This window comes from Salvelinus namaycush, chromosome 19 (genome assembly GCF_016432855.1).
Source record: "Salvelinus namaycush isolate Seneca chromosome 19, SaNama_1.0, whole genome shotgun sequence".
Lineage (NCBI taxonomy): Eukaryota > Metazoa > Chordata > Actinopteri > Salmoniformes > Salmonidae > Salvelinus > Salvelinus namaycush.
The window spans coordinates 28,677,564-28,704,942 of record NC_052325.1 but is presented as its reverse complement, the minus strand read 5'-3'; the positions used below and the strand labels follow the sequence as shown (position 1 = coordinate 28,704,942).

The following is a 27,379-nucleotide window of genomic DNA, read 5'->3' as shown; positions in this document are numbered from 1 at the left end:
GAGAAGGGTAGACAAAGGAAAATCAGGCTCCCTGTAGAGGAAAGGCTGTGCAACCACTGCACAACAGTAGAACCTGAAACAGATCTGCATTTCCTGACAAAATGTAAAAAATATAAAACAATTAGAGAGTGTCATTTCCCCAAATTTGAAACCCTCATTCAAAGTTTCAAAGACCTCTCTGATGAGGATAGACTACTACCCATCCTGTTGTGGGAGGACGCAGGGAGCTGTGGGTTGGCAGCGCACTACATTGCTGCCTGCCATAAGATGAGGGACAGTGTCTGACAGACCAATCAACCTGCACATTTCCTCTACTGTATGCTTATTGTTATTGTTCAATGTATGGTTATTTTGACCCTTGGTTATTGTTACTGTTGTCCTGTTGACAATTTTTATTATTATTTTAATATTGTAAATATCCAAAGTAAGCTTTGGCAATATGTACATTATTACGTCATGCCAATAAAGCAAAGTGAATTGAGAGAAAGAGAGAGAATGACAGAGAGAGAGAGAGAGATAATGACAGAGAGAGAAAGAGAGAGATAATGACAGAGAGAGAGAGATAATGAGAGAGAGAGAGTGTAACTTACCGAAGGAGAGCAGGACCTGTTTGTTGAGTTGTTGGCCAATAGCATACTCCAAGGTCAAGCTGGTTGACCAAACCACATCCATTATTATCATATTTCCCACGATGCTCTATTGCAGTTAGATTTCTTAAAAATAGTTTGTTTCCATATCTGTTTTTGCATGTACATTGATTGATTTATTAATATATTAATTAATTTTATGCTACACAAAGATAAATAACATACTTTTTTCTAAACTAATCCAATCTGTAAATTGGATTTATTGCACCGTTACTGAAATTGTTGTTCCCGATTAGCTGGTTTAGGTAGTCTCAATTATTATTTTTTCTAATCCTGACAGTCATTCTAAATGTAAATTGTGGGTGAATTAAAGTCCATGGTCCAAAACACAGTAAAGGCTGGTCACCAGGAAACCACATCTAAGGCTGGCCACCAGAGAAAACACAACAAAGGCTGGTCACTAGACTATGCTGGTCTATGCTATTTTTTTCAGCAGGTTACAGTACAGTATATCGGTTTATCAAAGTAAGGTGGATAACACCTTGGTCCTGCTTTCTGACATTCCCCTCAGGTCTTGATGTGCGTGGTGTGTCCAAGCAGCAGACTAATGAAGATCAGTAGTTTATATGAAAATCATTCCTGCATGTATCGTCCTGGCCCTAAAGCTGATCTGGGTACTGATCATCTGAGTAGAGATGTGTTCATATCATTCCATAATTACAGTTCCTCTTGTTGTCCTGCTGTTGATGTACTCATGTTTGTATTTGATTAAATTTATATGAGGTGACTGAAAGACACGATGTCTCTTTTTCATGTGAATGTTTGTGCTTATGTTTCCATGTAGAGATTCAGCTGGTGGTGTTCAGTTCATCAGTTCTCCCCATTGATCAATATCTCCATTAAAACAGGTTTAGCGTCATCCTTAACCCTATCAGAGAAAATGTGAAAAGTTATCGAATAGAGATGAAGCAAGGTTTATTCAAACAACAATCACAATTACAAAACATGACAATGGTCATCCCTTAATTAAGTGAAAAGCGCATTGAAGATGAGCAGTTCCATTCTAGCCTTATGTGTAGTATAGAACAACACATTTGACCTCGACAAGTTCAGCAAGCTCAATTATTTTACCCTACATCCAAGAACAAAACACAAATCTTAACTCTCCAATTTTAAGATTAATCTATAACTTTTAAATATGACGTAATATTATCAGAATGAGAAATCAGTGGTTATAAACTGAGGAACTGACGTCTGTGAAGTCACAGCTGGTTTGGCCCCATTGTACCATTGTTGCACAGCAGTCTTTCTGTTGCACTATTTCCTAGTAGTTTTACTGGGCACTTCTGGTTAATGATGAGACTGGAGAAAGGGGTGGCTGCTGATCTGGACCATTGACAAATCTCTGGTGAATCCTTTAGACCTCTGAGCCAGGGCTTTTGCCAGTTGTACCTGTGTTGACTTTGGGCAGAGTTGTGTCTTTAGAGTTGCCAACTGCTCCTGTTTTGAGTTTGGGCGTGGCCATCTTGTCTTGCTTGAGTGTCATGCGCTCCTTATCAGGGATATTGCCAACCGCACCTGATTTGAGATTGAATCTGACCTGCTCCTTGAACACAATCGCCTTGCGTTGCTCACGGGCTTTCTTATAGTTAAAGTAGTGACCTAAGCCATTGCTGACACTCTCCATGACACCCTGTGCTATGGCTCTGAAGTTACGAGACTGCTCTTCCTTCTCCTCGCACTTGGCCTCCTCCTTCTCTCTCAGGCTCTGTATCTCCTCCTTCATGGCTGCCTCTTTCTCTGTGAAGCCCTTAGCCATCAGCTTTTCCTGCTCATGGAGCTTGCTATCTAGCGCTCTCTCCAACTCCTGTTGCTTCTCCTTCGCCTCCTGGACCATCTTAGCCTAGAATCACAGAGGGACAACATAACAAGCAAGCTGCATCTTCTCAAAGACTACTGTGTTTACCTTCCTCAATTACTACAATCTATCTGTGGTTATAGTTAAAAATATATAATTTTATGAGACATGATATACTATAGGTTCCCAGTGTCCATACATACCTCTAGCTGACAGATTCCCTCCTGATGACTCCTCTCCCTCTCCTGGATCAGTTTCTCTAACTGGTGCTGTTTCTCTGCCTCCATCTTCACTGCCTGTTCAGCCAGGGCTCTCTTCTCTTGCTCCTCTGTGTCAGAAAAGACAGTAGCCAATGGCTATTTCTCATGTGCAAACAGATTGATTCCTGGTCTGAAAACCATTTGAACACCAAAATGTGGCCCAGTATCTGAGATAAAAGTAAGAGGATTGATGTCTTTCATTTTTGCATTGTTGTTTTCCTTTGTTTTTCTCTTTTGTTAATTTTGTTGGTGGCTTGGGGGGGTGACGTCTTGGATGGTTAAGAGGCATCTGTCGGGAAAATGTGGGGGGATCTTGGAGGGTTAGCGGTTGGGAGCTTGGGCCAGTGGCCGATAGGTGGCTGGTTCAGGTCCCCATTTTGACTTGGTGGAAGACCTGTCGACGTGCCCTTGGGCGGTGCTTGGACCCTGGTTGATATTGTGGGTCACTGTGGATGGGAGTCTGTTAGATGACTGAATGTAATGCAAATGTTGAGCGGCTTCACTGCAGGTAGATTGTATGTTCAATAAAAATATATAATAACAAAAAGAGGTGCGTCAGGCCACAAAGGCATAAATGGTGTTTTCCAGATGCGAGTCAGTAACAGACTACTACTACTTACATTAACACTAAAAGATTCAAAGTGGATTCAAAACAATTTATTTATAAACTGAAATGCATTTTATATACAACTTCAAATGATAATATCCAAATTAATCATATTTTGCTTCAATAGACAACGTTCTCAAAGAATATAATACCATAAAAAGAAGACTGAACAAAAATAGAAACGCAACATGTAAAGTGTTGGTCCCATATTTCACAAGCTGAAATAAAATATCTCAGAAATTTTCCATACACATAAAAAGCTTCTTTCTCTAAATTTCTTGGCACAAATTTGTTACATCCCTGTTAGTGAGCATTTCTCCTTTGCCAAGATAATCCATCCACCTGACAGGTGCGGCATATCAAGAAGCTGATTAAACAGCATGATCATTACAGAGATGCACCTTGTGCTGGGAACAATAAAAGGCCACTCAAATGAGCAGTTGTCACACAACACAATGCCATAGATGTCTGAAGTCGAGGGAGCATGCAATTGGCATGCTGATTGCAGGAATGTCCACCAGAGCTGTTGCCAGAGAATTGAATGTTCATTTCAGTATGTCTAACCGGCCTCAACACCGCAGACCACATGTAACCACACCAGCCCAGGACCTCCACATCCACTTTCTGCACAAACTGTCTCAGGGAAGCTCATCTGCATGCTCGTCGTCCTCAACAGTGTCTTGACCTGACTGCAGTTTGGCCACCTTCGATGACCACTGGCATGCTGGAGAAGTGTGCTCTTCACGGATGACAGCATGTAGGGTGTCGTGTTGGCGAGCGGTTTGCTGATGTCAACATTGTGAACAGAGTGCCCCATGGTGGCGGTGGGGTTATGGTGTGGGCCAGCATAAGCAACGGACAACAAACACAATTGCATTTTATCGATGGCAAGTTGAATGCACAGAGAAACTGTGACGAGATCCTGAGGCCCATTGTCCTACAATTCATCCGCGGCCATCACCTCATGTTTGAGCATGATAATGCACGGCCCAATGTCGCAAGGATCTATACACAATTTTTGGAAGTTGAAAATGTCCCAGTTCTGGGATGCTCTGGATCGACATTGTGTTCCAGTTCCTGCCAACATTCAGCAACTTCACACAGCTATTGAAGAGGAGTGGGACAATATTCCTGTCACGCCTTGACCTTAGAGATCCTTTTAATTCTCTATTTGGTTAGGTCAGGGTGTGACGAGGGTGGGTAATCTATGTTTTCTATTTCTTTGTTGGCCGGGTATGGTTCCCAATCAGAGGCAGCTGTCTATCGTCGTCTATGATTGGGGATCATACTTAGGCAGCCTTTTTTCCACCTTAGTTTGTGGGATCTTGATTTTGTATAGTTGCTGTGGAGCCTGCAGAACTTTACGTTCGTTTTGTCTTTTATTGTTTTTTCGGTGTTCATTTGTAATAAAAGTAAGATGTTCGCCTACCACGCTGCACCTTGGTCTAATTCTTCCATCAACGAGCGTAACAATTCCACAATCAATGGACTGATCAACTCTATGCAAAGATGCGTTGTGCTGCATGAGGCAAATGGTGGTCACACCAAATATTGACTGGTTTTCTGGTCCACATCCTACCTTTTTTTTAAGGTATCTGTGACCAACAGATGCATATCTGCATTCCCAGTCATGTTAAATCCATAGATTAGGGCCTAATGAATTTATTTCAGTTGATTGATTTCCTTAAGTGTAATTCAGTAAAATCTTTGAAATTGTTGCGTTTATATTTTTGTTCAGTGTATATTATGATTGCAGAAAAGTCTTAGTTATAGTCTAGAAATGTTTTTATTAAAGCTTCTAGATTTAAGCGCTATACTAGTACAGTGATAATTTCACAAATCTGTAAATACATATACTGTATGAGAAAAATAATACATCACTCTTGCATATAAAGCTTATACTGATACTAAGCATGGCTATCAACTTGACTTTTCGCTTCACATTGCTAGATAAAGCTAACAAATGTGTACATGCTCAGGTAATACACAATGTTTCTACTTCATAAAAGCTCCCTTCATGAGCTTATATTGAAAGAAAGTGTTGGCAGCGTCCAATCCAAATCGAAGAACAGGCATGACTGTAGACTCAAGGAAACCACCTCCTTCCTTCCCAGGTGTGTTGCTCTTCTTGAACTCCTCTATCTCCTGTCTCATTAAGTCAGCCTTCTCCTTGTGGCCCTTCTCCAGCAGATCCTTCTGCTCCTGCACCTTGCACTCCAAGGCCCTGTGGAAGTCCCGTTCCTGTTGCTTCATCTCCTCCTTCGTCTTCTCTTCCATCTGCTTCAACTTCTCGTCTTTGCTTCTGCGATCGTCCTCCATGGTGCGCTCCATCTCCAACCGTTTCTCTTCAGCAGCCTTCTTCTCCTGCTCCAGCACAGCTGATCTCTCCTTCTCCTCTGCATGGTCCAAAGGAAGAGTTGAGGTAGGAAAACACTCTACCTTCTGGACTACTCATATTCTCTCTCATATGGAGTCAACAGACAGCCCCTGATCTTTTCCATGTTCTGGAGTAGGCCATAACTTTTAGATTACTCTTTCAAACATCCCAGATCTATGTTGACTTAACATCCCAGATCTATGTTGACTTCGTGCAAGATTATCACCAATTGATTGTGAGAAGTCACTCCAACCAGAAACCTGAATGGACCCAGATAATAACATCCCAATGCTATATTTTGGACTTACCGTGGATCTTTTTCTCATTTTCGGTCAATTTTTTGTCAGCTTGTAGGATGGAATTCTTCTCTAGACTCTTCTCCCTCAGGAACTGCTCAAGAATCTCCTCAGCCTGCAGAAAATACCCCAAAAGGCCACATGTTTTATCATTGGTTGATGGCAATCTGTTTCTGGTATGATGCTGCAGATGGAAGCTAATGTGCATCATAACAGTAACAGAGGTTGATAGAAACAGCAATCCATCTACGAAATTGAAACTAAGTGGATCGGCCTGAAAGATGAGAACAGCTCCAGTGTTTAATATGGATTTTTTGATGAATGTTTCAGCCCTAGAAAGGATTCTTACCCTAACTCCTTTATCAGGCTTGGCCCGGTACTGTGCCACCATGTTGTCATGGTGACTGCAGTAAAGCTCATATCCTCCAGGTGTGGTGTAGATCCCCTCCTTAATCTTCTGGGCCATCGGAGCAGACAGCTTCTCCAGAAGGGCTGCACACTTCTTCTCTGAGGCATCCTCGTTCTGAATGAGAAGGACAGCGTAGTGCTTTGCAATGGCCACCTGCAGGAGTCAAGACTGTTTTAGGGAAGCATTTGTAAAAAGTGGTCCTTGACAGAGTTAAGAACTAAGGCAGTGTTTGTACCAGGCACAGATCTGAAATGATGACCCTTACCGCCAACGCTTTCAAGAAATCCCCATTTTCGTCTTTGAAGGATCGTTTCATGAAAGCCTGCGTGGCCTGGTGGTCTGAGCGGAGGTGATGAGCTGAAATCTGACCCATGTCCACAGGGAATAAGGCCTTCACCTCCTCCATGCCCCTCTGGTATACTACCTGGCCCTCATCCACAGCAGCCTGGTTCTCAATTTGAGCCATGGCCAGCACCGCATTCTCCAGACAGGGCACAGAGCCTTTGGCTATGGTCTCCACATAGGTGTTAACCAAGTGGCCGAGCACTGCAATCAGACAGAGGCGGGAAGAAAAATATAAGTGTATACATTTGGTGGTACAATAACATAGGCTACATTGTTTTTATTACACCTTTATTTAACCAGGTAGGCTAGTTGAGAACAAGTTCTCATTTACAACTGCGACCTGGCCAAGATAAAGCAAAGCAGTGCGACACAAACAACAACACAGAGTTACACATGGAATAAACAAGCGTACAGTCAATAACACAATAGAAAAAAAAGAAAGTCTATATACAATGTGTGCAAATGGCATGAGGAGGTAAGGCAATAAATAGGCCATAGTAGCGAAGTAATTACAATTTAGCAAATTAACACTGGAGTGATAGATGTGCAGATGATGATGTGCAAGTAGAAATACTGGTGTGCAAGAGCAGAAAACAATATGGGGATGAGGTAGGTAGATTGGATGGGCTATTTACAGATGGGCTATGTACAGCTGCAGCGATCGGTTAGCTGCTCAGATAGCTGATGTTTAAAGCTAGTGAGGGAAATATAAGTCTCCAGCTTCAGCAATTTTTGCAATTTGTTCCAGTCATTGGCAGCAGAGAACTGGAAGGAAAGGCGGCCAAAGCAAGTGTTGGCTTTGGGGATGACCAGTGAGATATACCTGCTGGAGTGCGTGCTACGAGTGGGTGTTGTTATCGTGACCAGTGAGCTGAGATAAGGCGGAGCTTTACCTAGCAAAGACTTATAGATGACCTGAAGCCAGTGGGTCTGGCGACGAATATGTAGCGAGGGCCAGCCGACGAGAGCATACAGGTCGCGGTGGTGGGCGGTATATGGGGCTTTGGTGACAAAACGGATGGTACTGTGATAGCAAATTGGATGGAGTCTAAGTAGAGTGTTGGAGGCTATTTTATAGATGACATTGCCGAAGTCGAGGATCGGTAGGATAGTCAGTTTTAAGAGGGTATGTTTGGCGGCGTGAGTGAAGGAGGCTTAGTTGCGAAATAGGAAGCCGATTCTAGATTTCATTTTGGATTGGAGATGTGTAATATGAGTCTGGAAGGAGAGTTTAGTCTAGCCAGACACCTAGGTATTTGTAGTTGTCCACATATTCTAAGTCAGAACCGTCCAGAGTAGTGATGCTAGTCGGGCAGGCGGGTGCGGGCAGCGAACGGTTGAAAAGCATGCATTTAGTTTTACTAGCTTTTAAGAGCAGTTGGAGGCCATGTAAGGAGTGTTGTATGGCATTGAAGCTCGTTTGGAGTTTGTTAACACAATGTCCAAAGAAGGGCCAGATGTATACAGAATGGTGTCGTCTGCGTAGAGGTGGATCAGGGAATCACCCGCAACAAGAGCGACATCGTTGATATATACAGAGAAAAGAGTCGGCCCGAGAATTGAACCCTGTGGTATCCCCATAGAGACCGCCAGAGGTTCGGATAACAGGCCCTCCGATTTGACACACTGAACTCTGTCTGAGAAGTAGGCGAGGCAGTAATTTGAGAAACCAAGGCTGTTGAGTCTGCTGATAAGACAGAGTCGAAAGCTTTGGCCAGGTCAATGAATACGGCTGCACAGTACTGTCTTTTATCAATGGCGGTTATGATATCGTTTAGTACCTTGAGCATGGCTGAGGTGCACCTGTGACCAGCTCGGAAACCAGACTGCACAGCGGAGAAGGTACAGTGGGATTCGAAATGGTCAGTGATCAGTTTATTAACTTGGCTTTCAAAGACTTTAGAAAGGCAGGGCAAGATGGCTATAGGTCTGTAACAGTTTGGGTCTAGAGTGTCACCCCCTTTGAAGAGGAGGATGACCGCGGCAGCTTTCCAATCTTTAGGGATCTCGGACAATACGAGAGGTTGAACAGACTGGTAATAGGGGTTGCAACAATGACGGCGGATAATTTTAGAAAGAGAGGGTCCAGATTGTCTAGCCCAGCTGATTTGTACGGGTCCAGGTTTTGCAGCTCTTTCAGAACATCTGCTGTCTGGATTTGGGTGAAGGAGAAGCTGGGGAGGCTTGGGCAAGTAGCTGCGGGGGTTGCGGAGCTGTTGGCCGGGGTTGGGGTAGCCAGGAGGAAAGCATGGCCAGCTATAGAGAAATGCTTATTGAAACATTCAATGCCTCTGTGCAGAATCTGCTGATATTTGACTTACTTCTCCCGGTTACGTTGTGGCCCCCTTTGACAGTTTTTGTACGGCTCTCCTGGAAAATAAAGCAGCAGAAAGTATCTGCAACCTTTCGGAAGCTTCCACACAGGCCAGCCTCGTCCATGGAATCCAGGTGGGGCATGTTGGCAGGAGTTGTAGGGGTGGGGAATACAAAGCACTTGCGCGAGGGGAAGTAGTTCCGGATGCACTCTCGTGGGAGGTTGTACATCAGATTCTTTTTACCCCCACCTGAATGATAGTCAGCATTCACCATTACAGTTGACATTACTCTATTTTTAGGGCTGGTTTCCCAGACACAGATTAGTCCTTGTCCTGGACACAAAGTGTGTTCAGTGGAGAATCTCGTCTAGAGGCCTAATCTGTGTCTGGGAGACCGGCCCTTAGTTCACCATCCAAACACACAATCATTAACAGACACGCATATAAAGAGATATGCTTACATTAACATGAGGCAGAAGACTTTATGACCAATAAACAAACTGGATAAAATAATTGTGTCACTTGATTTATGAGTCTGTTTGATTATGAGTCTAATCCTACAATACATTTGCATAGGAATGATTTTAGAACGTGTAATTTAGCAAGTGTCAGAGCAAATATCAATCTTCTTGTTTTTCAACCTCTTTGTTCTTGTGAGAATGATTGTTCCAATTGTATAAATGTTCTTGGGGAGCACTATTCTAGAGACATTGTGCACAGTTGATCATTGGGGTGGTGGCTAGTGCTAATGTCACCTTTTCTGAGCTCCAGGGAATGCTCCAGATACTCATCTTCAGTGACGTTTCTGCCGTCGATCTCGAGTAGTAGAGTGAAATCTCTGATGGCCCACACAAAATTCGGAAAGAACTGCACAAACTGGGCGTCCCCTCCTTCCTCGTCATCGTGAGAGGATGAAGCTGCACTGGAAGAATTCACCTTGATCCGCTCTGTCAGCTCACTCACATATCTATAGGGCCGGTTGAGGATTGACTGATAAAAGCTACCAAAGTTTAAAAAAATACTGTGCGTCTGCATTGACATGTGCCTGCTACGGTTGTACAAGGACTTGCTATACAACAGTTATAGCATACAAGTCATTTCAGTTTCATTTTGAATGGACTGTGTCCACATGCACTGAGTAACCCCTAAGGGAATGGATATAACAAAGTACAGTGTATTGAACATTCTGCAAACACATAATTAATGCTGTCAGTAACACAATATATTGCTCCAAGTCTATAAGGACATTTTGCTCAGCATCCAATAGATATACAAACATACAGCACTTTCACTTTCAATATGAGAGGGAGTTCCAAGAAATGGCCCGGTTGGGGGAAATATCCCTTGTCCTGTTAAAGTCAACAGGAGAGGAAACAGGGGAGGTTTGCCATCGGGAAATAGATATTGGTTTAAAGGATACTGGAGGTTCTCCACGGCTTGATTGTCGATGGTCCCTCGACTGTTGTAGACCAGAGTACTGCTTAACAGAATGGCCAAGGAGAAGATCCAGGCATCATTCTTAGAATCTCCCTGAAACAAGTATGACAACAGCAACATGTATTGGTGATCTGGCGAAATGTAATGAAATTATTTAAAATATATGTGTGTTTAGATATTTGTTCACTGTGCTGGATTACTAATGTGAATTTGAAAGACTGAACGTTGACCTCTCACCTTCTCCACATCCCCCAGCCCCTCTGTATCCAGCAGCACCAGGGTGTGGTCTCTTTTTTCAGGGTGAGGCACACACCACATCCAGATTCCCTTAGTCTTGGATTGGATGGTGGCTCCCAGGGCAAAACCTAAATCAATATTTCAAAGACCATTTTAAGAAAAAAAGTATGTAATACAATTTATTTCTAAACCAGTGTACAGATGAAAATAAACATTTAATTGGGCATTGACTATTGATGTACAGCTGATGATCAAACCAGTCTGTACATTTGAATTTGTTTCTCAGCATCAGTCTCACCTTTTCTCTTTCCAGCCAGCTTGTTCATGAGGTAGGACTTGCCGGTGCGGTACAGCCCGACCACCGACACCACTACGACTTTCTGGTTCAGTCCCATCAGGTACTTGATGGCACCAGGGACTACATGAAGCTCCCCGTCGGCGTTTTCGACCAGACACATTGGGGAATCCATGGTCAAGTAGCTTCACAGGATGATTAGCCTACAGCTCCCAGAAATAGTCAATCTATAATAAAAGTATTAATTAAATATAGTTCAAGTGAATTATTTATATAAGTTCATTATCGATTCCTTCTATAAATTAAGCTCACAATGTGAATATAGTCTAGGACTACTGCATAGGCTATGCAAATACATTATTAAAAAGATCTGCACCATGAAACAGCTTAGCCATATGCATGCAACATTTAGTTGAATTATTGTCCAATGTCAGCTTCAATTTCATTATGAAATTCGTCTGCAAAAATTTAATAGTTTCCTGCTATGGTACAGCATTCGTCGGTCCTACTTACATAGACGACTCCTCCAAAAATCCTCTCTAAACCAACTGAGGTTAATCGCAGAGGAACAATGTCCTGCTGGCTATATATTTGCTGCGAAACAGAAAGTGAAAGTTGCCTAGGCTATATTTTTGTTCACTTATTTTAACCAGTCCAATACGAGATTGACCTGACGCAAACTACTTTGTAATTCATCAACAAAATCTTTCAAAATGTCGGAAGGAAATGCAATAGAAATAGCCAATTATCGAGCTATTGTTCAACTAGGAATAATTCACGTGGTTGTCGGAACTAGACACTGGAGAGAAGAAAAAACACGGAGCTCTAAAATCTCCGACTTCAGTGCGTTCAAGTAAACTGGAAAATCTGGAGAAAAAAACGAGCTCCGACTGAGATTGATTTCCATCTCGGAATTCCAAATCGGGAAATCGGGCCTCTTTCTAGAGCTCCCACTTTCCGACATGAAGATAACTGAAGTCATGACATGATTTGACCTCGTTTTTTTACCGAGTTCCCAGTTGTCTTGAACGCACCATTATATACATGCGATTCAACCAGTTAGGAAGTCTGACATTTCGGAATGTCCTAGTTCCCACTAGCACGTGATCGCGGCATTTAATGAATCACTGCGCAGAGCAGGGACTTTTATAAATCACCTATTTCTTTTACTATCCTAACGCTGACCACAGGCTGAATAATAACCCACTTCAGCGTTGCCGAGGTAAACTCCCTTGCACTGCTTACATTTAGGATTATTTTTTACATATTGATTTGCAAGTTGACTGGTTATATGAAAAATACTTGATCCATCCTTAATAATGTAGGCGTTTGCGGTTCATTAATTGATTAGATAACCAGAAAAAATCTTCTGACATAGGCTATATCTGCCACATGATTTAGCCTATGGTAGAAACAGTATGTGAACTTTTCTGTAGTCTACATGCTGGACATAAAATGTATGACAACGTACTGTATTGAGACTGAATTAGAGGGTGATGCCTCTGGAATTTATACACTGATTGAGTAGGTAAAGTTATGGAGATTGTACTCCTATTAGAGAGAAGGTGAGAAAGACAGTTCCTCAGTTTAGGGTTCTTTAATGTTGATTGGAGGTTAAATGTTTGCAATTCTGTGACATGTCACTCAGCTTTGATTATCCAATTAACTATCCATTTATCCATACAAGATGTGGTCTGGAAATAATAAACATGAATACAATGGCATCAATACTAAGGCGGCACATTCATTTAGCAATAACAGAACAAGATATACAGCTTTCATCTGTTGTAATAATCCAATGACTGTAACGAAATTACAAGTAGCTAGCAACATCAGACAAACCATCTAACAATGACAGGTGAAAATGTAGCTAACAATGTTAGATAGCTACCATAAAAAATAGACACAATTGATCAGTTTGGCCTGGCGGGCAGCTCTAGGAAGAGTTTTGGTGGTTCCAAACTTCTTCCATTTAAGAATGATGGAGGCCACTGTGTTCTTGGGGACCTTCAGTGCTGAAGCATTTTTTTGGTACCCTTCCCCAGATCTGTGCCTCGACACAATCCTGTCTCTGAGCTCTATGGACAATTCCTTTGACCTCATGGCTTGGTTTTTGCTCGGACATGCACTGTCAACTGTGGGACCTTATATAGACAGGCGTGTGCCTTTCCAAATCATGTCCAATCAATTGAATTTACCACAGATGGACTCCAAGTTGTAAAAACATCTCAAGGATGATCAATGGAAACAGATGCACCTGAGTTCAATTTCTAGTATCATAGCAAGGGTTCTGAATACTTGTGTAAATAAGGTATTTCACTTATTTTTAATAGATTTGCTAAAATGTCTAAATCTTGTTTTCACTTTGTTATTATGGGGTAATTGTGTGTAGATTGCTGAGCATTTAAAAAATATATATTTTAGAATAAGGCTGTAACGTAACAATGTGGAAAAAGTAAAGAGGTCTGAATACTTTCCGAAGGAACTGTATATAGAGACTTTACAGTTGGCACTATGTATTCGGACAGGTAGCATTCTCCTGGCATCCGCCACACCCAGATTTGTCTGTCAGACTGCCAGATGAGGGAGTGTGATTCATCACTCCAGAGAATGCGTTTCCACTGATCCAGAATCCAATGGCGGCGAGCTTTACACCACTCCAGCCGATGCTTGGCATTGCACATTGTGATCTTAGGCTTGTGTGTGGCTGCTCGGCCATGGAAACCCATTTCATGAAGCTCCCGACTAACTGTTCTTGTGCTGACATTGATTCTAGAGGGAGTTTGGAACTCTGTTGTGAGTATTGCAACCGAGAACATATGATTTTTTACGCGTTTCAGCACTTGCCGGTCTCATGCTGTGAGCTTGTGTGGCCTACCGCTTTGCGGCTGAGCCATTGTTGTTCCTAGACGTTTCCACTTCACAATAACAGCACTTACATTTGACCGAGCCAGCTTTAGCAGGGCAGAAATTTGACGAAGTGACTTGTTGGAAAGATGGCATCCTATGACTGTGCCATGTTGAAAGTCACTGAGCTCTTCAGTAAGGCCATTCTACTGCCAATGTTTGTCTATGGAGATTGCATGGCTGTGTGCTCGATTTGATACGCCTATCAGAATTGGGTGTAGCTGAAATAGCCGAATCCATACCCGCACCCCACCTGCCGACCCCTTGCGCCCTCATAGTTTGGGAACCACTGCTGTAGGTTACATCCCAGTAAACACAGACCAACACCGATGTCTTTTGGATGTCTTGAATCAATCATAGACATCTGTTTGGTTCAGACATCGTCCAGTCTGGACCGGCCTTGATTTGGTCGAAAAATAGATGGTATTTTCAACTTTCATTCAGAACCGAAAAATGACCCAATTTTTAAAAACTATTTTAGACGTATTTTCAACGTCTTTGTGCTTTCTGGGACTATTCTAGCTTTGTGGGGTATAGGAGAGGGAATTTATTTTGTCTGGCGTAGGGCGACAGAACGGCCAGGACCGGGCCTGAATTTATTATAATTTTTTTGTCACTGTCCACCCAATCTGTTGATAAGTCTTGATTCACTCATTATCACCTGTTCCTGTGCCTCCTTTATCACATTACATTTAATTGCAATAAAACGTCTGTAGGGACTGTGACACACACACAGTACCCTACCCAGTTAAAAGTTATTGTGTGTCCTTGCAATCGTTTCTATAGGACAGCATCATGGCAGGCCAGAGAGTATCCATGAAGGAACCAGTATATCTGATTAGAGAACGACAGTGATGGGAAGCTGCGTGTTGTCCGCAGTGCACTGGACATCCTGGACCAGATTGACCAGCATGTGGTAGTGGTGTCGGTGGTCGGGCTGTAATGCACCGGCAAGTCCTACCTCATGAACAAGCTGGCTGGAAAGAGGAAAGGTGAACCACTCAAGCATTTTTTTTATCTATGGTCCAAAGTCCGAACAATGTACATAACAATATGCATGACCGCAACACTGTTATATGGTTAAGGAATGATTATGTATAAGATAATTATTTCTCATAAAGATAGGGTAATAGAAATGTGAAACAGAATGTGTTAACTTATGTACTGCATTTGTCATTGAGTTAGAGACAGATATGCTGCACCAAAGTACAGATTTGTCCTGTTCTGACCACATTAGGATTTGATGTTTTTTTCTCTCCAATATTGGAAATTCGACACACCCTGTTATTGCATTGTGGAAACTACAGTTTCTCTTTCAGTTTTACACATAACGTACAACCAGACAGCAGAGCAAACATCAAAAAACATTTTGTTCCGACCACATTTGTTCTAGGTGGGTTGTGTAGATCAGGGTGTCGTTTTGCACTGGCTGCTAGTTTCACTTTCAGTCTGTCAGTATGATATACAGTATAACTAGACAAAAATAGTTCATCTGAAAACCAGCAGCCTTGAGTAAACACTTTACATCCTGCTGCCTCTTTACAGATTCCATCCTAAGAACCATTTTTATCCTCTGTCCTCAAGGTTTTGCCCTGGGAGCCACCATCCAGTCCAAAACTAAGGGCATCTGGATGTGGTGAGTGCCTCACCCTGAAAAAAGAGACCACACCCTGGTGCTGCTGGATACAGAGGGGCTGGGGGACGTGGAGAAGGTGGGAGGTCAAAGTTCACTCTCTGTCAAAAACCTTTTATGGCTCAGATTGTTTAGATGACAGAATATAACATTGCTATGGGTAAAATACCATGTTATCTCAATAAACTGTGTCTAGTACAGATAGCTGATTTCATCATCTGTATATAATGTCTGACTTATAAAGGTATGATGTATACCCATTGATTCTAAAGAGTATAACAAATAAATAAGGACCCATGAGCTTAGTTCAACTGTCGTCGTACCCCATCAGAACCCAAAATATAAGCTTGTTTTACTCCAATGTTTGTAAATGTAATTAAACACTGTATAACATCATGATTAACTACAATGATGATGTCACGGATGGTGAGTCATTGCACCCATAGCTCAGTCTATGAATTTGAGTGGTTACATTTCTCCAGGCCCATCCCTCAGCTTTTTTTTGTTCGCTTTTTTTTAACCAAAACTGAGGCAGGGTGCAGCTTTGTTAATGTTTCAATTAAGGATTCCAGCTTTGACCTTTATTAAGGTAGGGAGCCCATAAAACGGCGTATGGAGTAGACATTTAGTTACTGACTTAATTTCACTCTAGTATGAACAGAGTACCAATGTGTTCCTTCTGTTGTGTCTGCAGGGTGATGAGAAGAATGACAACTGGATCTTTTCCCTGGCTGTCCTGCTCAGCAGTACTCTGGTGTACAACAGCCTGGGAACCATCGACAACAACGCCCTGGAGAAACTACAGTATCCTTCAGCAGGCCTATAAAGAAATATAGTGTAGTGTTGTATGTCTGGGTTCATTTCCAACAACCGAACTGACCTCAAAAAGCACTAATCGCTCAGCACTATATTGTATGTTAGTAAATCTGGGTTCATTTTGTCCTCAATACCGCCTTCTACAGCTATGTGACAGAACTGACAGAGCACATCAAGGTGAAGTCCAATCAGCGAGACGGGGAGGAATCTTCAGAGTACCTGCGTTACTTTCCTTCCTTTGTGTGGACAGTCAGAGATTTCACCCTGACCCTGGAGGTTGATGGGAGACCCATCACAGCCAATGAGTACCTGGAGAACACTCTTAAACTGAAAACAGGCGAGAATACTAACTTGCACATAACTGGATTGATGATAGTAAATATGAATGTATGAATACATACATAAACATAAAACGTTGTTGCGCACATAGAAGTTGTTAATTTAGGCTTATATGCATATTTTTCGTTTTTACAAAAGGTCAAAGTGCAAAGGTTCAGCAGTACAATCTGCCTCGTAGCTGCCTGCGGAACTATTTCTCTCCTCGGTGGTGCTTTGTGTTTGAGAGGCCAGCCAGCGGAGACAAAATGAGACGTATGGAGGAGCTGACTGACGCTGACCTGGAGCCTGCCTTTGTGGCGCAAGCCAAGGAGTTCTGTGACCACGTCTTCAAGGAGGCCAAGACCAAGACCCTGAAACAGGGCCTGAAAGTTATCGGCAGACGTGAGTACAATTATTATAATACAACAAATATACTAAAGTACAACAGCTGATACTACAACCACTTCCTCTACTACCACTGATACTACAACCACTTCCTCTACTACCACTACTACCACTACTACTACCAGCACCACTACAACTACTACAATTTCCTTTACTTCTACAAGTAGTACTACTATTTATACTACTTCCATCGCTACTACATCCATCACTACCACAACTATACATTGAGTGCGCAACACATTATGAACACCTTCCTAATATTGATTTGCACCCCCTTTGCCCTCAGAAAAGCCTCAATTTGTCAGGGCATGGACTCTACAAGGTGTCAAAAGCATTCCACAGGGAGGGATGCTAGCCCATGTTGACTCAAAATGCTTCCCACAGTTGTGTCAAGTTGGCTGGTTGTGCTTTGGGTGGTGGACAATTCTTTATACACACTGGAAACTCTTGAGAAACTCAGCAGCGTTGACACACTCGAACTGGTGCGCCTGGTACCTACTACCATACCCTGTTCAAAGGCACTTAAATATTTTATCTTGCCCATTCACCTTCTGAATGGCACTCACACAATCCATGTCTCAATTGTCTCAAGGCTTCAAAATCCTTATTTAACTCGTCTCATCCCCTTCATCTACACTGATTTGAAGTGAATTTAACAAGTGACATCAATAAGGGATCATAGCTTTCACCTGGATTCACGTGGTCAGTCTGTCATTGAAAGAGCAAGTGTTCCTAATGTTCTGTACACAGTTAATTATTATAATAGAGTACGACCCTTGCAGTTTCTTATGTTTTGTATATGTATGTTGTCACGGCCCCTCCACTGCATTGCAGGGGCGGTTCCTCCTGCAGGCAGGAGGGTCGTTAGTGATTGGAGCCACCTGGGCTCAGGGTATTTAAACTTGCTTCACTAATCACTTCTCTCTCTCTGCTCCTCCAGGTATGATCCTGTTTTGTTTGTTCCTTTGTAGTTGTACATAGTTTCTCAGTCATATTTACACACACAGATTCACGCATCCCTGCACTTTACATACACCCTACATTATGATACTTCCACACCTCATTCCTTTTTCTTTGTTTAAAGTTAATAGTTTTGGTTTAGAATAAAGAACCTTTTTAATTGGCCTATACCTGTTGTTCGTGTCCCCTCATTTTTGTCACAGGCTATGAGCCGGCATGTGACAAGTGGGGGCTCATCCGTAAGTTAAAGTTAATTGTACTTTAGTCTTACTTTAGTATTTTAGTTTACTTTAACATTTTGTCATAGTTGGTTAAGGTTTTGTCTAGATTGTATTTTGTCTTATTATTGATATGTTTGTTTATTTGTCATTTGGCTTATTTGATTATTGTTTTGTAGTTAACTTCTTATGGCTGCAAGCCCGAAGTCGGGCACAATATGACAACAGCCACTTCAAGTGCAGGGCGCGAAATTCAAAATATATTTTTTAGAAATATTTAACTTTCACACATTAACAAGTCCAATACAGCAAATGAAAGGTACACATCTTGTGAATCCAGCCAACATGTCCGATTTAAAAAAATGTTTTACAGCGAAAACACCACGTATATTTATGTTAGCTCACCACCAAATACAAAAAAGCACAGACATTTTTCACAGCACAGGTGGCTTGCACAAAACCAACCAAACTAACCAAGAACCAACCAAACTAACCAAGAAACAACTTCATCAGATGACAGTCTTATAACATGTTATACAATAAATCTATGTTTTGTTCGAAAAATTTGCATATTTGAGGTATAAATCATAGTTTTACATTGCAGCTACAATCGGAAATAGCACCGAAGCAGCTAGAACAATTACAGAGACCAAATTGAAATACCTAAATACTCATCATAAAACATTTATGAAAAATACATGGTGTACAGCAAATGAAAGACAAACATCTTGTGAATCCAGCCAATATTTCCGATTCTTTAAGTGTTTTACAGCGAAAACACAATATAGCATTATATTAGCTTACTACAATAGCAAACCACACAACAGCATTGATTCAAGGCAACAGTATTGATAGCGACAAAACCAGCAAAAGATATTAATTATTTCACTAACCTTCATAAACTTCATCAGATGACAATCCTATAACATCATATTACACAATACATATATGGTTTGTTCGAAAATGTGCATATTTAGAGCTGAAATCCGTGGTTATACATTGTGAAAACGTAGCAAATATTTTCCAGAATCTCCGGATATATTTCTGACACTCACCTATTCTGACCAAATAACTAATCATAAACGTTACTAAAAAATACTTGTTGTACAGCAAATGATAGATACACTAGTTCTTAATGCAATCGCCGTGTTAGAATTCTAAAAATAACTTTAGTACGACATGCAGCTTACGTTATAGCGAGACAGCGCCAAAACTCAAGGCGGAAAACACAACACATTTGACAGAAATAGGAAATAACATCATAAATGGGTCCTACTTTTGTTGAGCTTCCATCAGAATCTTGTACAAGTGGTCCTTTGTCCAGAACAATCGTTGTTTGGATTTAGAATGTCCTTTTTCCCTCTCGAATTAGCAAGCAAAACTTGCCAAGTGGCGCGAAGCTGTCCATCGTCAACAAACGCAGAGAACGGAACACGCCAAAACTCCCGAAAAAATTTAAATAATCTGATTAAACTATATTGAAAAAACATACTTTACGATGATATTGTCACATTTATCAAATAAAATCAAAGCCGGAGATATTAGCCGTCTATAACAAAAGCTTTTCAGAAGCCAATGCGGAAGTCCTTTCCGCGTCTTCCTGAACAAAGGAAATTGGGGTCCTGTCATTCCAAGCTCTCTCTTTTGACCATAGAAATACCTATACACTCCATTTCACCTCTCACAGCCTATTGACATCTAGTGGAAGGCGTATGAAGTGCATGTATACTAATAGATTTCAAGCAAATGATTAGGGAGGCCCTGGAACAGAGCCTCGATTTCAGATTTTTCACTTTCTGACAGGAAGTTTGCTGCAAAATGAGTTCTGTTTTACTCACAGATATAATTCAAACAGTTTTAGAAACTTGAGAGTGTTTTCTATCCAATAGTAATAATAATATGCATATTGTACGAGCAAGAATTGAGTACGAGGCCGTTTGAAATGGGCACCTTTTATCCAAGCTACTCAATACTGCCCCTGCAGCCATAAGAAGTTTTAACTTGGGTTAGTTTAGTTCAGATTGCCAAAACAAAATTTGTTTGAGGGGATGTTTTGGTTGGGCCAATATTGTTGAAGAGAGCGTTGAGAGCCATGTGTTCTTTTGGTTCAGTTAGCTTGGTAGCTAAGCAATTCACTCTGTGTTTTGTTCAGGTGGGAGTCCTCTCCTGTTCAGGCTTATCAGCGAGTGTCAATAGGAGGCTTGTGGTGTTTTTGTTTTAGGTGGCAGTGAATGTGGGTAGAGCATCCCTTTCCCTTTTCCCCTACATCGGCTCGGGAGCACCTCCGTGGTTATGGGAGGGCCGCCAGTTTCTGGTTGTCTTTTCCACTCCACTGGTTTTGTGTGCATAAAACCCCACCACATGTGACTGCACGAAGACCAGGGCCAGTAAGTTAGTTGTTTTTGGAGGATAGTGGGGTGTGGTTCCTGTCCTTGAACCCAGACTGACAGCAGGTGAGTTGTGTGATTTTTGGAGCATTTGTAATAGTTGTATTGGTTGAGGAAAATGTCTTCCATTTTGAGTAGTTTTTTGTTCAAGCTCCTTCAGAGGTAGCCTTAGAGTTGTGTACTAAGGAGCAGTTAATTGAAATTGCTGAACATTATCAGATTGAGATTGTTGATAAAAAAAGTAAAGAGACTGTTAAAACTAGATTAAAGCAGGGTCTTAGGGAAATGGGTGTTTTTGGGGGTCAGTCTGCTAGTAGTGAGGATGCAAGTTCAGTCTAGCCCTTTAACTTTTGAGCAGCAGAGGGAGCTGTTGCAAATGCAGTTAGAGATAGAGCGATTGAGAAATGCTAATAGACCAGAAGGACTGAAACAGTTTGATGTTTCACAGAATCTTTGTTTGTTGCCTAAATTTGAGTCAGATCCAGACACATACTTCGCTTTATTTGAGCGTATTGCGGAAGCTAGAGCTTGGTCAGATTTGGACATTACTATGTTGTTGCAATGTGTACTTACAGGTAAAGCACGTGAGGCTTTTGCAGCACTGAGTGTAGCTGACAGTAAAGTTTTTGCTAAAGTTAAATCAGCAGTTCTGAAGGTCTACGAGCTTGTGCCAGAGGCATATCGTCAACGTTTTCGTTACAGGAAAAAGTTAGATTCACAAACCTATTCTGAGTTCGTGATTTGACTTCTGCATTTAATCGTTGGTGTACAGCTTCTGAAGTTAGTACTTTTGAGGGTCTGTCTAATTTGATTGTGTTAGAACAGTTCAAAAATTCTGTTTGACCAGGCTGCAACATACATGAATGAACGTAAAGTTAAATCTCCAAGTGATGCAGCAATCCTTGCAGATGAGTACAGGCTAACACATAAAAGCCATTTTGAGTCAAACAGTGACATGTACCATAAAAATAACTTTACTCCTAGGAATAGTAGGTCACCTTTTTTTGGAGCTTCTTTCCAAAGGCCTCAGCAGAAGTTTGGGTCTGGAGGACTTAAAGCACCGGTTAATGCTAATACCTGTCGCTACTGTTTAGTTGAAGGACATTGGAAGAAAGATTGTCCTCTGCTTAAATCAAAAAAGTCAGGTCAAGTTAAACTTGCTGTGATGGCAGCTCCTGTTACAGCCTCTGACCACCAGGGTGAGCTTTTCAGCCACTAGTTGAGTTTGATTATCAGTCTTCCCACTGTGATTTTTCAGCCTTTATTTCAGATGGTGTAGTGTCCCTGGTAGATGGCAACCAAAATGTTTCAATCAAGATCTTAAGAGACACTGGAGCTTTAGATTATTTTATTCTGGAATCTGTTTTGCCGTTCTCTAAAAGAGTCTGATTCTGGCAGTTGTGTAATGGTATGGGTTTAGTTCCATTCTCTTGTCCTTTACATGAAGTTACCCTGAAATGTGGTCTGGTAGAGGGTGATGTAGATGTTGGGGTTAGACCCCAGTTGCCAGTAGAGGGAGTCCACATGATTTTGGGGAATTACTTGGCAGGTAGTAAGGTGTGGGCAGATGGCAAACTAAACATCTTTAAGAAGCAACCTTCAGTGTCCCCTGCAAGGGACTCTCCGGATCAAAACTGTCTCCTGAGGTATTTCCAGTTTGTGCGGTTACACGCGTGGCCTCTCGTAAGGAGATCGAGAGTAAGCCAGAAAGTCTTGAGTTGCCAGTCAAACTCCAGACAGAACAGTTGACTAGTTCTAGAGATTCATTGATGGCTGAGCAAAAGGCCGATACTACTTTGGCTGATCTGTTTGATAAAGTTGTTCCTGATTCAGTGGTGAGGAATAGTGCTCAGTGTTTCTTCTTGATGGGCTGTTGGTCAGGAAATGGGTTCCACACTATGATCAGGGTCTAGGAGAACCAGTTTTTCAAATAGTTGTACCTACTATTTTGCGAAATAAAGTGTTGCAAACTTCACATGGTGATGTGGCAGGTCATATGGGTGTTCGTAAAACGTATGATCGCATACTCCGTTATTTTTTCTGGCCACGTTTAAAGCGGGATGTAGCTCAGTTTATTAAAACTTGTGATGTCAGCGCGCAAGCCAAACCAGGTTGTAAAGCCTGCACCTTTGTATCCAATACCAGCCGTAGGGCAACCTTTTGAGCATCTTATTATCGATTGTGTTGGGCCTTTACCAAGGTTCAAGTCAGGTCATAGCTACTTATTAACTGTTGTGTCAAGCAACCAGATATCTGGCAGCTTTTTCCTTGCGTACCATAACGCTTTAACTTCAAAATCAGTAGTTAACTCAATTTATTTCAACATTTGGGATTCCAAAAATCATCCAGTCAGATCAGGGGTCAAACTTTACCTCCCATTTATTTGCTCAGGTTCTCAAATAGCTTAAAGTTAAACACAAGTCTACTGCGTTCCATGCCCAGAGCCAGGGAGCTTTGGGACGTTTTCATCAAACTTTAAAATCCTTGCTTCGTGCATACTGTACAGAACTGTCTGCAGATTGGGAGGGGTTACCTTGGCTGTTACTAGCTGCTCGAAGTAGTGCAGGAAAGCACAGGGTTTAGCCCAAATGACTTAGTGTTTGGTCATAAGGTGCGTGGGCCTTTAGCATTGTTGCAGGATGGTTGTTTGCCTGAGGAACCACCTCGGAACCTTATTGACGATGTACATGGTTTTAGGTTGAAGTTGTATAGGGCAAGTGAACTAGCGAAAGAAACTAAAATGTTCTCAACGGAAAATTAAACTGAAATATGACGGACAGGCTGAGCTGCGTGAGTTTAGTCCCGGTGATCGTGTACTTGCTCTTCTGCCTCTTGTAAGTTCACCTTTTCAGGCAAAATATTGTGGTCCTTTCACTGTTGCGTAAAGTGTCAGATTTGAACTATCTTATTGAAACCCCTAGTCATAGGAAGTCCTCTAAATTATGCCATGTGAACCTGTTAAAATGTTATCACTCCCGTATCTAAGCAAAGTTGAAGGCACTTCAGCGGTGAGGTCAGCATTGACTGCTGCGCCAGTCACTGCATCTTATGGCTTTAATTTGGAGGGGGGAGAAGATGAGGAAGTTAGTGTTTCAAATGAGGTCTTACAAGGTCGGTTGAAAAACTCCCAGACTTTGCAAAACCTTGGTTTTGGTAGATCATTTAGAATCTGAGAAACGTGATGAATTGGTAGCTCTTATTAGAAACTACCCTGTTTTGTTTTCTGACACTCCATCGCAAACCCACTTAATTGAGCATGATATAGACATCGGAGATGCTAAGCCTATCAAACAGATTTTATCGTGTATCTGAGGAGAAGAGATTGAAACTGGAAACAGAGGTGCAGTATATGTTGGACAATGGTATTGCGGAGCCATGTTCAAAATGGGCTTCACCCTGTCTTTTGGTCAAAAAGTCTGATTCCACTTTCAGACCTTGCACTGATTATAGAAAAGTTAACAATGTTACTAAAGAAGACCTTTACCCTCTTCCTAGGATGGAGGACTGTATTGATCAAGTTGGGTCAGCAAAGTATGTTAGCAAATTTGATCTTTTAAAGGGATATTGGCAAGTACCCCTTACCAAAAGAGCTTGCGAGATTGCTGCCTTTATAACTCCATCTGGTTTGTTCTCTTACACAGTGATGCCTTTCGGCTTGCAGAATGCTCCAGCCACCTTCCAGAGGCTAATGAATCGGGTTGTCTCAGGTCTGGAAGGGTGTGCCGTGTATTTGGACGACGTGGTCGTCTACTCAGACTCCTGGGAGGAGCATGTTTGGAGAGTGCAAGCCCTGTTCGAAAGACTGGTGTGGGCCAGGTTGACTATTAATTTGGCAAAATGTGAGTTTGCCAAAGCTACAGTCACATTCCTAGGCAAGGTTGTTGGTCAGGGATTTGTCTGTCCCGTGGAAGCCAAGGTCCAGGCTGTGAAGCAGTTCCCACAGCCCTCCACAAATAAAGAACTGATGTGCTTCCTGGGAATGGTGGGGTACTACCGTGCTTTCTGTAAACTTTTCGGTAGTAGTGTCCCCACTGACCAATCTGTTGAAGGCCAGGGCTGAATTTATCTGGTCCACCCAGTGTCAAGAGGCATTTGATGCAGTTAAGGCTATTTTGTGTTTGGCACCTGTGTTGGCAGCACCAAATTTTGGGAAACCTTTCAAATTGCAGGTAGACGCCAGTCAAATCGGTGCTGAGGCTGTGCTTCTCCAGGAGAATGATGACAATGTTGAGTGTCCAGTCAAGTTTCTTCTCCCGGAAATGTAATAAGTATCAGCAAAATTATTCTGTAATTGAAAAGGAGGCTTTAGGTTTCATTTGGGCTTTACAGCACTTCGAGGTCTGTTGGTTCTGGTTTGACCCCTTTAACTGTGTTCACTGACCACAACCCACTTATTTTTCTGAGGTTCCTGCAAAATCCCAACCAGCGCCTGATGCGTTGGGCTTTGTTCTTGCAACCATTCAACTTTGATATTAAACACATTAGTGGTAGGGATAATATCATTGCTGTTGCTCTGTCCCGTGCTCCTTTAACCTAGTTTGTATCTTTTCTCTGCTGACCCCTACGGGCTGTCTGTGCCTCTTTCCTCTTAAATTGCTCCCCAGGTACCAGGGCTGCCGAGTTTGAGGGGCGGACAGCTGGGGGACACGGGGCTACTGCTAGGAGCCGGGACTGGTATCCTTTTTCTTTTTGGGGAAATTTGGATTGTTTTGAATATATTGGAGAAATTTGGGTTGACCCTCATTTTTAAGGGGGGTGTCACGGCCACTCTGCATTGCAGGGGCGGTTCCTCCTGCAGGCAGAGGAGGGTCGTTAGTGATTGGAGCCACCTGGGCTCAGGGTATTTAAACTTGCTTCACTAATCACTTCTCTCTCTCTGCTCCTCCAGGTATGATCCTGTTTTGTTCGTTCCTTTGTAGTTGTACACAGTTTTCATTCAGTCATATTTACACACACAGATTCACGCATCCCTGCACTTTACATGCACCCTACATTATGATACTTCCACACCTATTCCTTTTTCTTTGTTTAAAGTTAATAGTTTTGGTTTAGAATAAATAACCTTTTTAATTGGCCTATACCTGTTGTTTGTGTCCCCTCAGCCTGTGACAAAAATGAGCCGGCCTGTGACTATGTATGTATACAGTGCATTCGGAAAGTATTCAGACCCCTTCCCTTTTCCAAATTTTTATGTTACAGCATTATTCTAAAATGGAATATATATACTTTTTTCTCAGCAATCTCCACATAATACATCAATGACAAGGCGAAAACAGGTTTATTGAATTTTTTGCAAACTTATTACAATAAACAGAAACCTAATTTACATAAGTATTCAGACCCTTTTCTATGAGACTCGAAATTGAGCTCAGGTGGATCGTGTTTTCATTGATCATTCTTGAGATGTTTCTACAACTTCATTGGAGTCCACCTGTGGTAAATTCAATTGATTGGACATGATTTGGAAAGTCTGTCTATATAAGGTCCCACAGTTGACAGTGCTGGTCAGAGCAAAAACCAAGCCATGAAGTCGAAGGAACTGTCCGTAGAACTCCGAGACAGGATTGTGTTGAGGCACAGATCTGGGAAGGGTACCAAAACATTTCTGCAGCATTAAAGGTCCCCAAGAACACAGTGGCCTCCATCATTCCTAAATGGAAGAAGTTTGGAACCACCCAAAACTCTTCCTAGAGCTGACCAAACTGAGCAATCGGGGGAGAAGGGCATTGGTCAGGGAGGTGACCAAGAACCGGATGGTCACTCAGAGAGCTCTAGAGTTCCTCTGTGGAGATGGGAGAACCTTCCAGAAGGACAACCATCTCTGCAGCACTCCAATCAGGTCTTTATGGAAAAGTGGCCAGACGGAAGCCACTCCTCAGTACATGACAGCCTGCTTGGTTTTTGCCAAAAGGCACCTAAAATACTCTCAGACTATTATTATTTTTTATTTCACTTTTATTTAAACAAGGAGTCACATTGAGATTAAAAATCAATTTTACAAGAGAGCCCTGTATACATTACAATAAAAACAGAATAATAAAACTTCACGTGTATAAAACAATATAATTCAGCACATAAACCAAAATAAATATATTTAATAAAAGCAATCACCATGAGAAACAAGATTCTCTGTTCTGATGAAACCAAGATTGAACTCTTTGGCCTGAATGACAAGCATCATGTCTGGAGGAAACCTGGCACCATCCCTACGGTGAAGCATGGTGGTGGCAGCATCATGCTGTGGGGATGTTTTTCAACGGCAAGGACTGGGAGACTAGTCAGGATCAAGGCAAGAAATTAACGGAGCAAAGTACAGAAATCCTTGATGAAAACCTGCTCCAGAGCGCTCAGGACCTCAGACCAGGGCAAAGGTTCACCTTCCAACAGGACAATGACCCTAAGCACACAGCCAAGATAATGCAGGAGTGGATTCGGGACATCTCTGAATGTCCTTGAGTGGCCCAGCCAGAGCCTGGACTTGAACTTGATGGATATCTCTGGACAGACCTGAAAATAGCTGTGCAGCAACGTTCTCCATCCAACCTGATAGAGCTTGAGAGGATCTGCAGAGAGGAATGGGAGAAACTCCCCAAATACAGGTGTGCCAAGTCTGTAGCGTCATACCCAAAAATATTTGAGGCTGTAATCACTGCCAAAGGTGCTTCAACAAAGTAGTGAGTACTTATGTAAATGTGATATTTCAGTTTTGAAT

The 27,379-nt window shown here is 42.1% G+C and overlaps 1 protein-coding gene and 1 pseudogene across 2 annotated transcripts; one reads left to right on the top strand and one right to left on the bottom strand.

Annotated features, from left to right (window-relative positions):
* Window positions 1-1,545: 1,545 nt before the first annotated feature.
* On the bottom strand, window positions 1,546-12,042 carry LOC120064285 (guanylate-binding protein 1-like). Of its 2 annotated transcripts, XM_039014741.1 has the most exons (11): window positions 11,537-12,042; window positions 11,027-11,250; window positions 10,729-10,856; window positions 10,475-10,584; window positions 9,810-10,021; window positions 9,061-9,303; window positions 6,660-6,940; window positions 6,335-6,547; window positions 5,998-6,100; window positions 2,649-2,773; window positions 1,546-2,490 (listed from the first exon to the last, which is right to left on the bottom strand). In XM_039014741.1, exons 2-11 carry the CDS (start codon window positions 11,196-11,198, stop codon window positions 2,005-2,007), a joined length of 2,073 nt encoding a protein of 690 aa, XP_038870669.1. In that variant the 5' UTR covers window positions 11,199-11,250; window positions 11,537-12,042; the 3' UTR covers window positions 1,546-2,004. The 2 variants fall into 2 exon arrangements, with proteins under 2 accessions (XP_038870669.1, XP_038870670.1); XM_039014742.1 differs by lacking the exons at window positions 1,546-2,490; window positions 2,649-2,773 and adding an exon at window positions 4,969-5,708 and having other exon boundaries at window positions 11,537-12,041.
* An 832-nt stretch (window positions 12,043-12,874) lies between these two features.
* On the top strand, window positions 12,875-25,776 carry LOC120063966 (annotated as a pseudogene).
* Window positions 25,777-27,379: the final 1,603 nt, after the last annotated feature.